General features: G+C 38.6%; 1 protein-coding gene across 9 annotated transcripts in view; it reads left to right on the top strand.

The window, feature by feature from the left end:
* The window catches only part of pard3ab (par-3 family cell polarity regulator alpha, b), a 307,758-nt gene that overhangs the window by 199,227 nt on the left and 92,345 nt on the right, over nucleotides 1-16,186 (top strand). For 6 of the 9 annotated variants that reach the window (XM_055014228.1, XM_055014227.1, XM_055014224.1 and 3 more), the window contains 3 exons: nucleotides 4,383-4,569; nucleotides 6,793-6,944; nucleotides 8,082-8,126. In XM_055014228.1, the coding sequence (XP_054870203.1) occupies nucleotides 4,383-4,569; nucleotides 6,793-6,944; nucleotides 8,082-8,126 (384 nt within the window). The remainder of the gene's footprint in view (nucleotides 1-4,382; nucleotides 4,570-6,792; nucleotides 6,945-8,081; nucleotides 8,127-16,186) is intronic. The other 3 variants (XM_055014230.1, XM_055014229.1, XM_055014225.1) reach the window with 1 other exon arrangement.

Here is a 16,186-nt window from a genome sequence, read left to right as displayed (position 1 = left end):
TCTGACATTTGGAAAGAGTGCTTTTCATCTGAAAAGATAATACTCTGACCAGTGATTGTTTTTTTTTTTGTTTTTGGGGGGAAAAAGCAAAAAAAAAATGTGTAGTTTTGTTAGCTACCAAGCCACTTAGATACTTAAGTTAGCTAAATAATTGACTAGCTTTTCTGGCTAATATAATTCCCCACATTATTGCGATTGTTAAATGCCACCCTTTTGCACAAATCAAGTTGGGTTTTTTTCTTTTTTTTTTTTATCTTGTTAACATGTCCATATGTTTTTTCTTGTATGCTAAAAGACAAATAATCATGTTTAAGCAGTTCAGCTAAAGTGCACCAATGATGGTCTTAAAAACATGGATTCAGCCTTCTGGGGTTTCATATGTAACAAACCTAAAGAGCCAATCCTGTGACAGCTTTTGCAGGATGGAAGTTTGTATATTATGTTATTATTTTTCCTTAGAATCAGTTTCCAGATGGAATGCGTCTGGCTGAATTGCGTCAGTATTACAGCTTGTGTGAGCCACAGGTGAGCTGGTGTGCTCGAGCTGCTGCACATTCTGGAAGAAGCAACAGTGTGGAGTTGCATCAATGCCATTCTAAAGCAGATTTTCATTAAAATGAAACTTCTTTTGATACACAGAGATAGGTTTTTAGGGGTTAAATCAACAACCAGAGGCGACTTTAACATGCTCAAGAATTACTCCCCAATTAACACATTTTATATTGTATTTATTTATTACTGCATCGTCCGTAGTTGTATTTCCATCCAGAGTCGACAGTACTGAGAAATGTACATCAATCACGCAATTGTCCACTCAGACATTGATTATTGTTTGGTAAAACATTACAATTGCCATATTTGCTGCTCCTGTTCTTAGATTCATTCTGATATGTCGCCTAAAGGACTTTATACTTTCATTTGGCTGAAGAATGACGTCAAAAACACCAAGTCTTTGTTTGCTAGTTAAAAGCTGATTGGAAAAAAATGACATTTTTCTTTGCCTGCAAAGATTTTTATCGTGATGATAATTTAATAAGCAGTCAATCATGTATTTTTTTCTTCAATTTTAAGCATAATTTAACCGTAAGTATGACTTAAAATGCAGACAAAAGCTATTTTATTTAGATGTTAGTGAGATTATTTGACGGTTTTTAAAGGAGTTTTGTTTTGCAGCATAGCATATTTTGCTATTTTCTGCTTCTAAAATGGGGTTAAGAAAGTATAAAGTGCATTAGTGAGCTAATTTGAATAAAAAAGCACTTAGTAGCTTCTCATTATTTGAGGAAAGAAACAAAAACAATGATCAATGACTTTATAATTGACCTCTACACACATATAAACACACACCCTCGCACATTACCACCTCCCAGCCTTGCCCCGTTTTGTTTTTCCTCCATTCAGCTCATTGACATCAGGTCATTGACCCACGCTGGCTGGATGTAGCGGCACCAGTAGCCCACTGGTCCCCTGGTGCTCAGTTATGGGGAACAAACAGCGAGATTGGCTCGGACCTCCAGGTCTCCAGCTTTAAATCCCAGACATTAAATGCTAAAGACAAACAAACTTCTCCCTAAGCTCAGCACAGAGGGCCTTTATGAAGCATTGAAGCTAACCTTCTTTTGATGCCAATTTCAAAATACAGATTAAAGACAAAGTCATGCGCTGCATATCAATGGGAGTTTTTAAGCCGTGCTTTTCAGACGCAGAGAGAAGGGACTATTTTATTTTTTTGCCTCGGCACAGGGAGGTTTTTATCTTTATTTGCGAGGGCACAGCTTGAATTAATCATAGTGTTTTGACGTAGGAACAGCATTGTGCCTGCTGCCAAACTGCTCTTGGTGTAAGCTGATTAGCCAGGAGCAGTTTCACGCTGCTTTTAAACTTCAAAATATGTTTTGTGGTTTAAAAAGTTACTGGGGTTTTTTTGTTTGTTTTATTTAAATTTTGAAAGCAATTATTTTTGTTTTTGTTGTTGCCCTATTAAATGGTTTCTACAGTCTCATCCTTAATACAGTAGCCTGTTGTCACAAATAAATTAAATCCTAAAGGTGTTGCTCAGTAAATGACCAGTTTTTGTGCATGAATGCTGATTATATTTTTCTAATTTTCACCTTGGAGCTGAAAGAAACAAATGTTCAGATTTCTTTTTTATATCTGAATTGTTGAAACATTTGTCTACTTGCAGGTCAGAAATTAAGTGAACTTTTAATGATGGAATTCTGAATCAGCAGTAGAACACGCTGTGGGCAAATGTGACTCATGCTGATGAAACTCTACACTCTGAAAATAACTCAGAATTCATGCTTGTGTCTCTAGATTCATAAACATGGTGGATGTTTTTCACAGTATTCAGCAGCTGTGGAGGAGTTCATCACTGATATGCATATTCATTGTGTGCGTCATACCGAACTGTAAGAAACAACAAGACCTTGACAAGACGTTTTGTGTCTAAAATCTCACTGTTTTTCTCGTGAAGAGAAGAAAACCATAAAGAATAAAACAACAGATTTGCTTCTAGATAATGTTGGTTTACTGAAAATCTGATATAGATCTTGTTTGATAGAAATTTTGTTTGGCAAATTTCAAATACTTTTTTTGTAAAACACACAAAACTGCAGTATGCAGATACAGTAATGGATATAAACTGACATTTTTCTCTATTTCTAATGCAGTTATAATTTCCTTTGTGATCCAGATTGTGTTCAAGGACTTAGACTCTTTGTCTGTTATGTAAATTTTTTTACTTGGGAAAGACATTGTTTGCTTTTTGATTGTGAAGGAGAAGCACAAAAAGTGACATTAACCATCTGAACCACACATTCTGTTCATTTGCACATTTCTGTATCACTCTTGTGTATTCTGTAGATTTTTTCTATTTCATTTTATTTTATTTTAGACATTTGTCTTATTGTTTACCCCTTTGTTGATTATCCATGCTGCTGTAACAACTTAATTTCCCTCCAGGGATTTATAAAGTCATCTCAGTCTAACTCTAAAACCCACCAGTGGGGTTAAAAGGAATGTTGCCGCTTAAAAAAAAAAAAAAACACAGTTACACCATTTATGAGAGCCAGAAACTGTAAAATAGAAGGAATCGTCCGATTTTGTACTTTTCACTGGTCAAAGAACTAATAATTTCTGATGTGTGGTTCAGTCAGAAAAATGAACCAAATCTATGCCTAATATCATATTTCATCATAACCACTTTTAAATTCAATTTTAAAATGCAGTAAAAATAAACTATTTAATGTGTCCAGATTTGGTAAAAGAATTAAAATTCTGTATTCCACGATGTGATAAAGAAGCTGTAACAGACTCGGCTGTGACCAACAGATATGTGACAAAAATTCAGGAACTTTTGAGCTAAACTGCAAACAGGAAACTAACCGGAAACAAAATAAAACGTACATGAGCAATAAAATAAGAGCAGTAAGGCTCAAAAACAGTGCAGCTGAGCAACATGTTTGTAAGCTGTAAGATACGTTCAGCATAGTGAGACACCTTTCTGGCTGATTTTTCCAGGTGTGAAAAATACCTACATTGTAGAGGTTATAAAAATGTATAATAAAAATATCTATTGATGCAGAGCCACAGTTTTTTCCCAGTATTATTAGCACCTGTTGTACATGCTGATTCCATTGTTTTGTTCAATATTTGTAAAATAAGTTTATAAAAAAAATCACCTTTCATATTTTTCTAAAGATTTGTAACTTTGTTTTGCTGTACAAAGAAAAATTTTGAGTTTTCTCTACTTCTGTTCATGGTTATACTGTTTCCACAGAGATGCAGGACTCTTTATTGCAGTGAAAAATGAGCCAACAGTGAGTTAAAACGTGACAGGAAGCAAAAAACGAGCAGAAACTGCTTGTGGTTCAGAGGGTTAACCAACCTTTTCTTATTCACACACAACCACTGAAACACTCCCACTATTTTACCAGTTGTTCCTTGTATCATTTCAGGTGGATTTGTAGTAGGATCGCAATCATGTGATCGTCAGCAGGCAGATGACATAGTTTTCGCTTGTTGTCATAGTTACAGTGACGCCGTGCCGCTATGTGGCAATTATACAAAAATCTTTAACAAATCTGTGGATCTAGACTATCGACCACAAAAATCAAAATGTAATCACTTGGTCCTTGTGTCATTTCTGACCTTTCCTGAAAATTTCATCCAAATCAGTTTGTCTGTTTTTGAGTAATGTTGCACACAGACAGACAGACAGACAGACGGACAAACAGACTCTAGGACAGAGAAAGGACATAGAAAATATAGAAAATGGAAATAAATACAATACAGCCTCAGGAATCTTTGGCTCTGAAGACACAGACACACTTGGGGAAAAAAGATCTGAAAATTAAAGGTACTGATTCTGTCTCCTCCAGGAAACTACCAGCTGTCTCCGACCGTCAACATGCCGCAGGACGACACCGTCATCATCGAGGACGACCGGCCACCACTGCTGCCGCCGCACCTCTCCGACCAGTCGTCCTCCAGCTCCCACGACGACGTCGGCTTCGCAGCTGACGTGACTCCGCCGTGGGCCAAAGAGCCGCCCGGTCACATCGACAGGTGGGCGAAAAGTTGGAGCTCTTTTTCCGGATTTTTCCTTCATGCCTGTCACACACAATCTAAACACTTCAGGTAGTCGCAGTTCCGCGTGGTTAAAAATTTAAAGCAGGTAAATCATTTCTGTTTGCTTTGCTGCGCCACGTTTGACAAGTTCTTTCAAAAGGATTTCATGCATATGGTGGCAGATTCATTGGGCTTATTTTAATGTGATTCTAACCTTCTGAAAGCTGCACATCTCAACAAGGTCAGTGTGTCTCCAGTGATGGTGGCTGGAGAACATGTGTGTTCATTCTCCTGATTACTGGCTGATTGTAAGAGCTCAGTCCTCTTCTTCACAACCTCTCAGCCTGATGAGAAGGACTCAGTGTGTTACAGTGTGAGAAAGTACAACAAATCGATGTATCGTATCGAGCTGCAACTCATAATGATTTCCATTTATGCTAGTCTGATTATTATTTCTTGTTAAAGATTCTTAATTTCCAGTCAGCTGAGGTAAATGGCACTTTCAGTTTGTTGATTATGAGGTGAGTTTAAAAATCATGTTATCTTTATAAAAAATCAGCTAAATTACAGCAATAACCAGAGGCAGGAACTGTAAAAACAGACATAAGTCGTTAAATTTACCACCAAAACAACCTGACATAAGAACAGTTTCTTCTCACAGGCCAACCCTCTGTTGAACGTTAACATGAGGAACAACCCATCTTCAATCCCAACCCTGACCCACTGTACATACTGGACATCACATACCTGCTTCTGTCTCATTTTTTGCTTCCTTCCCACCGTCTCCAACTGTTCGCTCATAGGGAATCCAAGGCAACTGTGGATTGTTGGGTTCTCTGCTCTTTATTTAAAATTCGTAAGATCTTTAACTTACTATGTGAAGTGCAATGAGATGACATACACTACCATTCAAAAGTTAGCGGTCACTTAGAAATGTCCTTATTTTTGAAAGAAAAGCTTTTTTTTCTCCAATGGAGATAGCATTAAATTGATCAGAAATACAGTTTAGACATTGTTAATGTGGTAAATGTTTATTCTAGCTGGATGCGGCCGATTTTTAACCCTTTGATGCGCAACATGGGTCAAAAGTGACCCAAATCCAATTTAAAATGGGTATCTCCTGTCCCACACTGCAACCATCACTCCTGTTCTAATGCTGCGTTGTGTTAGCTAATGTTGTTGAAAGGCTCATTGATGATTAGAAAACCCTTGTGCAGTTATGTTAGTACATGAATAAAAGTGTGAGTTTTCATGGAAAACATGAAATTGTCTGGGTGACCTCAAACTTTTGTGTAAATCGTTAAATTTGTCTCTTTCCATCAGTTGCGAAACTAATAATGTGTAATATCTGTGTTCCATCTGGATTTTTAGATTCCAGAAAAAAATAAAAATTCTGTGCTTTGCTGTTAAACAAAGAAGGCATAACTGACTTAGCTGCAACCAACACACATGTGACAAAAAATCCAGGAACTATTGAGACAAATTCAAGCACAGAGCAGTTATGGCGAGTGTGGAAACTAATTAGAAAGAAAAAATGCAAGAAATAGCAGACGAGCAAAAGAATAAATACAAAAGCACAATTTAGCAGTTTATCAGTGAACTGTTGTAAATTACATTATGCATGGTGAAATATATTCCATTTATTTGACATCTTTGCCTCTTCCTTCCCCTTATTTTCCAATAAAACACAAAATATCTCTTCACCCAAACATTCTCTATTCTCTCAGTTCTTCTCCTTTTCTTTCATTTTTCTACATCCTTCTCTCCTCCAACTTTATTCTCTCATGGCTGCAGCTCTTGATTTTATTATATTTCCACTTTTTCACTTCTCCTAATTCTTTCCACGATTTTGCCCCGTCCTTCCCTTATTCACCCCATTTCTTATTCACCTTCCTTCTCCTTCTTTGAACACTTTGAGGTCAAATCATACAAGTTCTTTGAACTTATTCTCCTCATCTAACCCCATTTTTCATGCCATTTTGATAACTTTTCTTTTTCTCTCTCACCTTGTAGTGCCCGTGTCATTTATTTTCATCTGATTTTCTGCGTATTTTTTTGAGAATATACGAGAACTGTTTGTAATTTTAGATTTTTTTTGCTACTTATCTATGCTAGTAAGCTGTTTTCTTCCACTTTATTTTGCCGTGAAACTTCAGTTTGCCCCGTGCAGGATCAATAAAGTCCATCTAATCTAATCTACCTGTGGCTCCCTCCGTCCAGCTCCCTGGCTACAGATGAAAACCATCCAGACGGGGCTTTCCAGAGGGAAGGTTTTGGACGTCAGAGCATGTCGGAGAAACGCACCAAGCAGTTCGGAGACGCCGCGCAGCTTGAGATCATTAAGACACGCAAGTCCAAGAGCATGGATTTAGGTACAGTGTTCACAAACTTCCCTTTGCCTTCCAGCGTTCGGGTTATGCTTTAAATTTCAAGGATTTTCCAAGAGCAGCAGCCAAGGTGCAATGCGGTAACCTCCACATGCATTCATGCCTGGAATTATTCATACATTTTTTTTCCCTCTCTTGTGAAATCGATGTAAATTTTAACATGTTTAATATGAATGCATTTCATATTATACCCTCGAGTCTGAAAGCAGGGTCAGGCCGACTTTATCCATCGTGTTCCGCTTAACTATCACTTCAGGTTTTAACACACCTGCTTGTCATATTAAGGCTTGAATTTTCAGGATTTACTCGAGTTCTGGACTTTTTAATACCATTCACTGCAAGATCCAGATTGTAGTTGTCGGGAAATTCAATTTACATGTCTTCAAGTGGAAAAATATTCAACCCAGTGCTTAATAATACTGAAATGAAGAAGCAAATGATGCACAGAGACCTAAATTCTGTCATTTCCAGTAGTTAAACAGCTGAGGAAGGTTTGAAAAATTTCCAAGGAGGTGGTAAAACCCTCCTTTCTCTTTTTTCCCCCAACAAAACGGCTGGATTGAAGTGCATAAATGCAGCAAATTCAGCGTTTGAGTCGTTTGAAAAATTCAGTGCACCAAGTTTGAACTCCATAAAGAACCAGATTTCATGTAACCTTGAGCACATGTTCCTGCATGTTTCAGACATGTTCCTCCTATTTAAATGTATTCCACCCCTTTGCCTCTTTGTGTGAAAACAGACTCTGCATCTCTCGCCAAAGTCAAGAACTTCACCGAGTTGATTCACCTTGAAATGGCTGCGAACAGTCGCTGATTGCTTTGGCTGCAACAGTCTCTCTGCTCGCACTCTCTATAATCATATCTAATCTTCCCCACCAGATTGCCGCTGTGTGCCATGTTGATATCACAACAAGTCTGATTGCTATCCTCAAACCCTCTTTTCATTTCCCTTCTCCCCACCGCCACCTCCCTTGTCTCGCATGGCGTCCGACCCTAATTGAGATGAAGCCCTTCCTGTTGATGGCAGCGCTACCTGGATGTTGCATGTGGAATGCCATGAGCACTAACTGAACCCCAAATGTTTGTATCCCCTCCTCTCTTTCCCCCCTTCTTCCTTTAACAGTAGCCGACGAGATTAACCTCACCCCTCGTCCCGAGACCAACACAGGTAAGGACCGGTGCACTGGAAGCTAGAATGAAAAAGTGACCTGATCACCATCACTTTTATTCTCAAGGCCTGGTACCGAGGGGCATAGGTGGTATTTGATGTATGTGTTATGTTAACAGCTATTGGTTGTATTTATTAAAAAGAAACAGTTACTGATATATGATTTGGAATAAATTGTTACAGGAGCAGATAGGAGTAAAGTCAGGCTCTTAACCTTCTGAACCACAGGCCGTTTTGAGCGTTTTTATTTGTTCCTGTCACATTTTTACTCACTGCGGGCTCATTTTTTTTTTACTGCAAAATGATATTCAGAACCTTTATGGAAACAATACAACCATGGCTAGACGTAGAGAGAACTCAAAAATTTATTCTGTGTTGAATACAAACACCCTAAATTTAAAAAAAAAATTTAAATTCCTCAACTATGAGCACTTTGCTACAGCTAATAGCTAGTATGAAACCAGGCAGGAGTAATTATTTGGATATTTTTGCAGTATCTCCTTATTTCTTGTGCAATTTTAGGCACAAAAACAACTTTCCAGGTTCATCATGCCCTATTTACTATACAGTTCATGTTAATTGTCCTATTTCGAAATATCTTCACTGTGTAGCGTGCTCAAAAATCGCACAGTGGAACTAAAACAGAGTTGAATTTTTCAGATTATTTATTTTACTCAAACTTGGTATCAATATGTACAACATTTTTCCAAGTGCCCACAGCTGTTACCAAAATTGGAAAAGAGAGTGGAGCTCCTACTTACTAATAGATATTTTGCTGCTTCCATTTTAATTTGTTTCCATACGTCTGTAAACAAGGCCTGCAGTTCATCCCAGTTCAGCTGAAAAGTTCCTGAATTTTTGTTACCTGACTGTTGGTCGTAGCTTAGTTGCTAATGACTTCTTGGTTGCACAAAGGAGGACAGAATTTTTAGTTTTTCACAGAATCTAGTTAGAACAAATAGTTTATTTTCAGCATTTTTAAAAAAAAATGAGAATAAATTGATTTTGATTACACGATTCGATTTTGAGCTTAGATTTGGTTGTTTTTCCCGACAAAATCCGAAAGTCACATATGATTCATTCCAGGACAGTCAGAAAGTTCAAAATTCGATTATTCTGCCAGTTGTTATTGTTTTCTCAGATGATAAATTGTGCCATTTTTTCATTAAAAAATAGCATGCCTGTCAAACCCACTGGTGGATTTTTTGGAGTTCAGAAGGTTTATTAAAACATCACAAATACTTTTGGGTAGTAGAAATGAAACAAGGTCTGTTTCTAATAATAATAATGTAATCAAGCTAAATTTGATAATGTAACTATGTGCACATGTGAGAGAAGTTACTGTATTAAAGCGCATTTTTGTCGGTAGATGTCAGATTTGGGGTCGAGATAGTTTTCAGTACATTCCTTTGCCTCTAGCGACTGAATCAAAAGTGTGCTGTGGGTTCATGAAATCTGGTTCAATACTGATGCAAAAAAATATATATTTCATCAAGACAGTCAACCATTTGAATCACTTTGTCAAAACCAACTTATGCCCCTCTGGTCCTTCATATCTCACATCCATCTGTTTCTTTCATTCACTCTTTGTATTTTAAGACATATTGTTCATTTCTCCAGCAATACATTATAAAACCTTTTGGGAAACATTTCTATCCACAGAATGGAAGAGATTTTACTGTCAAGAACTATAAATAAACCGACCTGTGGCTTTAGAGAGCAGATTGAGTCATAGCAGATACAGGACGTGACCCAGACTGTACAGGAACAGCAGTGACACACATTAAATCGCACATATTGATCTAAAACTGTAAATTCTGCAGCCAGCTTGCAGCCTGCATGTTATGGAGGTTTCTTTTTTTGGTCTGCTTTTTTTGCATTTGCGTGGCGTTCCCTGTGTTTAGTGTTCGGTTCGCTCTTGACAAGACGAATTTGTCAGCCTGCAGAGTGAAGTCTGGCAGTCCTCGGCACGGTTTAAGGTCGCTGCCGAACACGGCTGTGAAAGCAGTTGGGTGACTGCAGATTTGATTTTCTCCCGTTTTGCCTCAGATGTGGCTGCAGCACTAATTGTTTTGTGAGTGTGAGTGTGTGTGTGTGTGTGTGTGTGTGTGCGTGCGTGCACAGCGCAGAGAAAGCACTCTGTCCTTGGTTAAGGCAGCAAGCTGACAGCGAGTCATCCGTCATTGTCAGGTCTTGTGTATTTTCACTGTCGCCTCGACTGAATAAAGGGCCTGCCTCTGGAATCAGCGACTTGGACAAAAGGATGGCTCCTGCTGAGGAAAGACGTGTAGAGGAGGAGAGAGATGAGACTGTTAGAAAGAAGATGTCTTAGGGCCTGTTTGCAGCAACACGTGGACTCGACTGTGGAGAGTGTGAAAGTGTGAAAAGACGATTGTGGAAAAGCTGAAATTGAGACTTGGATCGGTATCGTAATAGTTTTTGTTGTGTGTGATGGAGAGGAGAGTGTTTCCAACTTTCTATCATGTTATATTAGCATGAGCCAGCAATAAGGTGTGTCTGCTAAAGTGTTTCTTAAACTGGAAGTGTAACTGAACTGGACCTTTAGTTTGCTCTGGCCAAACAAAATAAGCACAATGAAGCTCCTCAGTCCATTTAAAATCATCACAAAACTTCACATTTCATTGGTAAATTTAAATAACAAAACTGATTTACCAAACAGGAATCTGTAAAGACCACGTTTGTACAGCTCAACATCTTCAGGTGGAAATATATTTGGCATTCAGTCGAGGAATGTTACTGCAGCTGTGAGTTTAAAGTTCTACTTTTATGAATTATACCGATAAATACTGACCTCATTAGAAGATGTAAAGCGTGGAAATATTCATGTTTGTTGCTTCGTGGCATAAAAAGGAAGAGGTAATCAGATAGCTTAAAAATGCCCGTGAAAATAAAACAAACTATTTTCCTCTCTGTAGAGATCTCTGCATAATATGGAAAAAGATCTCGGCACATCATTGCATCCTAAAATCCATCAAGTCTTCATACCTAAAATGACCAAATCCCTTTATAATAACAGTTTTCCCACCCATAAGACAATCACAGACATCATTCATAGGAGCATTTTTGAGTTGAGTTGAGTTTAGACCGTGGATTTCATGACTTTTCTGACTTTTTGTAGTTTATGCTAAAATGCAAGGATTGATTTGACATTTTTTAAAGCTGCATTAATTCCAAAAAACATGCTGTCACAATTGTGCATCCAATTCTTCCTTTTCGTACCACATCAAGCACTCACAAACACTGCCGCTGTGATTTAGCTTAGTCTGACAGGTTTTGTACTTTGCACCTTCGACTTCGACTTTATTGTATTGATTTGCAGTGATTCTTCCCTCTAAAGGGACAAGTCAAACCCAATGTCAGAAATATGCCCCCCACAGTACATGGAGATCCTGTTATTGTAGTAGCAAAGACTTTTTTACTTTCATTTGTCACCCATCTAGAAGTTGCTTTATATTTTTTTCTGATGACAGTTGCTTAAAACACTACTTTACCTAAAAGGGGTCCAAAACTACAAATTCCTTGAACAAATAGACTATAAAATATCTGTTATGTTTCTAATTAAATGACTGTTCAGTTTAGAAAAGTGCAAAAAATACAGACAAACATGGTTCCATTGAGTCCAGGGAGTTGCTGAAACAACAGCTAAACAGGCAGGATGTGTATAAACCAAAGAGGTCAAGTTGGAAGAAGCTAGAACAGACAATTTTCTGGCTTTTTTATATATTAATTCGCTACATCATATAAATCAAGCAGCAAAATTGCTGTCGGTTCATCTTTTCTCAGTCGTCTTTTTGCTTGAGTAATTGTTTTGACTGGCGGACTTAGTGTGGCTTCGTTTGGTTACCAATGACTCAGTAGAAAAACAGCAAATACGGTATCCGTCTGACAAAACATCCTTTGGATCTGAGACTCATTTTCCAGAAAACTGTTCATATCAGAGTGTTTTTTTTACTGGTCTCTGATGAGGATTATTAATGTCCTTGTCTCAGCTCAGAAACAAATGCAGCTGATGTGAGAGCACTTGTTTCTGGTGATAATCAAGCCGCCTTCACGGCAAATCAAAGAATGGTCTTTAATTAACCGCCATTGTCTGGTCTGATTTAGAGCGATCTGCCTTTACATTGAGCTCCAGAAATGATCTCCGGCATCCCATTTTCAGGCTGCAAATACGCTTTTCTAATCATTGTAATTGAGGTGGGTATTTAGTGCAGACTTCATGAGAAAAAGAAGGCGTTTCTCAAGGCTGGAATCTAATTCCCTCTCAGTTTCCCCCCTCGGTGTTTTGGCCTAATAGATTTCACCCTGTGGTTTATTTTCACTTTGTGGGCCCCAGGTGTCACTTGACCAACTTTTTTTTAAAAATTTGCACTCTTCACTAAGAACAAATGATCCATGGTCCATTGACCAAAGCCAAAACACAACCGTCCCGCTGAAACCAGAGACTGTGACAGCTATGAGATGGGATCTAGTAACCCTCATCTCCTGAGGTGTGATTGGATGAGAGGTTTATTGACACAGGCCACTGCCACATGTTGGACGAGGACACTTCAGTGACGGACGACAATACCGGACTGTCGGCGGCGTTAACCACATCCCCATTTTGTTAAACTTCTTTGACGTGTCATAAATCTGTGTGAGAAAGTGTCCTCTGAGTGATCCCTGTAAAGTCCACATTACGAGTCCATTTATATTCATTTTGGGAAAGTAGGAAATACCTCTTGGAGTTAAGTATTTGGTATTTCTGAAACATGATTCTATGTTTCTGAACTCCAGGCAATTTTCTGGGTGGGTGCTGCTCCAGTGACATTTTTAGTCACTGTGGGCTCATTTTTTAGCGTATTAGAAAATCCTGCGCCTCTATGGAAACAGCTCAACTATGGCTAGAAGTAAAGACAACTCAAGCATGTCTGTTGTGCAGTGTAAAAGAGTTATAAGGTCATGAAACTTTAAAATGACATTATTACTTACCTTTACAGAACCCGGAGAACACTTGGAATCAACACCTAAAAGTTACCAGTGTCAGAATAAAAAAATGTTTCTGCATACTATAGATAGTTTGCCACTTGCATTTTTAGTTTGTGTGTGAAAACCTCCTGCAGTTCAGCCAAACTTGTTTGAAAATTCCCTGAATTTTTGTCATGTGACTGTTGGTTGCAGCTAAATCAGTCATGACTTCACAGTTGGAGAGAGAATCACAAAATGTTTAGTTTTTTGATGAATGTGGTTGGAGCAAACACTTTATTTTTGGAGAATTTGTACATGAGGAATATCAAGATTTTAAAATTAGATATAATTCAAGGAATTTGGTAAATGGTGTGATTTTGGCAAACGTTTTTACCAAAGTAAAACTGGATGTTCTAAATTTCAACACTGGCAAATTGAGTTAGACTTCATGTGCCATTTAGGCCAACCATTATCTGAATCTGGTTGGAGCAAACACTTGATTTTTGGCAAATTTATACATGAGGAATAACAAGATTTTAAAACTAGATGTAGTTTCCCAACAAGTTCAAAGAGGGTTGCAACATTTAAAACCCAATAATTGTTTCTTACTCTGACAAATAATGTTTTTACCAGAGTAAAACTGGATGTTCTAAATGTAAGTTTTTAAGATTTTCAGTTGTGGTTACCATTTAGGCCAACCATTGTCTATATGACACATCCTGAGCCAGCATCGCAGGTTGCTTTAACTCACAACTGGACTTTTCATTTTATGCCATTTACGTTATGGTTTCCCATTTTTGAGCAGCCAGCTTCTTAATGTAATGTCTCGACACACTTAACTTTGTAAAGATGACAGAGGCAGGGAACTGGAATGACTTATGATTTACTTTATGTGGACTGAATCAATATCGTTGCTGTTGCCAGCTGAGTCTCCGTGTTGTGTCTGCTACGTGAGTTGCCCTTGTTTGTTATTGCAAGACTGTGGAAGCTGAGCTGTGTAGGATAATGTTTATCTGCAGATGAATAACAGAGCACGGCGCCTAAACACACACTCGCAGATTATTCAGAATTGACTGACTGGTTTGAAAGTCAGATTGGAAGTAATTTATTTAGCTGTTTTATTGCAGTTCTGTCAGGTACTGTATGTGAGCAGTGCTGTCAGATTAGATTATTTGCAATTCACTATGTCTGACCTTGAAACAAGCACCAGATTCGTGTATCTTTTATTAGGATTTTTAGATTCCAGAAGTACTTTGTGTGTGGCCTAAGTGGCCGACTGAGCAGAAATAGAGTTCACTCACTTCACTTAAAAGTCAGGTCTTTTAAAAAGTGGCTATAACCAAACACCATTTGTCAGATCTCCAACAAAGTGTAAATAATTTTTCTCTGGAGTGTGAGTGCTGTGAATGGCACCGGGCAGGGCCTTTAAATAAAGTGGGTGTGCACCGTGAAAAGCCGATCAGCTGGGCTCTGGCTGAGATGTAGAGGGAACAGGACAGACTGATGAGAATGAATGGGAGGCCGCTAACCTGAAAACTCTGCATGTATTCGGGTTTCCAGTTCCGTTGTTTTTTTAATCCCATTCAGTCTCACTTTAAGCAAGCAGCCTGCACCACATTTTTTAGCTTCTTTCTAGACTTGGTGGCTCATTTCAATACGTTTCAGGATAATTTACCCATGGATTTAAAGAAACGCCAGAAAATGATGCGTAGAATAACAGTTGAAAGCTCCAAAAACATCAATACAGGACATATAATGTGACTAAAATAGGTCTTGGGGTGTCTTTGCTGCTGCTGACTGAGTTTTTTTGTTGTTTTTAAAGAAGGAATTTGCTCAAACATACACATTTCTGCTGTTCCCTTCCCTCCCTATCTGCCTTCTTTTCATCCAGACAATATGCTGCAGCACCTCATGTTAGTCTGTCAGCTCTTGTGTGCTCTGCAGCCTCTGAAGTGACACCACCCAGGAGATTAGCGCCTCTTTCATTTACCTTCATACCTCCTCACCTTATCTTTATACAGTTATTACCCACCCCACATGCTCCGAGGCTGTGAAAGGTGCCATATGGGAACCAAAAAAAATCATTTAAAATTTTGCCCTGCGCCACAGTACGAATAGTCTTAGTTTAATTAAACTGTCATGTTTCTCCAATATTGCTGATGGTTATTTTCATTCAGAGCCACATCTTGTAATGAAATTTGTAGTCAGTCAGGAGGAATGTCACACATATACACACACAAAAACGCACACAATCGATCCGCTTCCTGTTTGGTGAAACAAACAGTATCCGGGTTTGATTACAGCGTCTTGTTGTCAGGGCTTATTGCTTGTTGTCCCTTAAGAGGCTGCTCGTGTTCAGGTAAACCAAGTGTTTCTTCTCTGCAGGGTGGTGGAACCTCTAATGAGAATTTTCTTTATCTGCAGTTCGTTGACAGGTGTGTGTGTAGCTGAAATAGTTTTCCTGGCGGCAAGAATCATGTGTGAATCTGTGACACATATTTTCTGCATTGTTAGGAAGCACAAACATCATTTCACACATTTTTCTGTCACTTTTCATCCACACTGCGCTCAGATAAAGCATCTTTTTAGCCAAATGCATGTCAAATTAGGAAAATACCTCTTTTGTTAAGTGATGGAAGTTAAGTAAAATTTCTGAGAGCAGCTTTTTAATCACATGCTGCAGAAAAAAACAGGAACTATCACGCTGAGCATCACCTCAGTTTGCATACAGTGTTCTTCCTGTGTTGTGATGTTGCTATCACACTCGCTGTGTGTGCTAATGGTGTTTGCCGTGGAGGCTCACCTTAAAGGGTCACGGCAAGGTTTGGCTGGAACATTTCCCAGAATCCACCAGCAGTACAGTTTCTAAGTGGACGTGCTGAGAGGACTCCGAGGTCGTACTCGGACAGCTTTAGTTGATGGTCATTTGGAACTGGCAGGAAGCGACTTGTTGTCAAATATGTGTCACGTTTATTAGTCACTGTTGGTGCTGGAAAAAGTCTGTTTCTCATCCTCTGAAATCATCCCGTAAGACAACTCTCATGATAACTGCGGTTCTTTTGCATTGCATCATCATCCTTCATCCACTATCCCGG

The sequence above is a fragment of the Amphiprion ocellaris genome, chromosome 10 (assembly GCF_022539595.1).
Source record: "Amphiprion ocellaris isolate individual 3 ecotype Okinawa chromosome 10, ASM2253959v1, whole genome shotgun sequence".
NCBI classification, from domain to species: Eukaryota; Metazoa; Chordata; class Actinopteri; family Pomacentridae; genus Amphiprion; species Amphiprion ocellaris.
The sequence above is the reverse complement of the archived record's forward strand: the minus strand, read 5'-3'. Positions and strand labels throughout refer to the sequence as shown.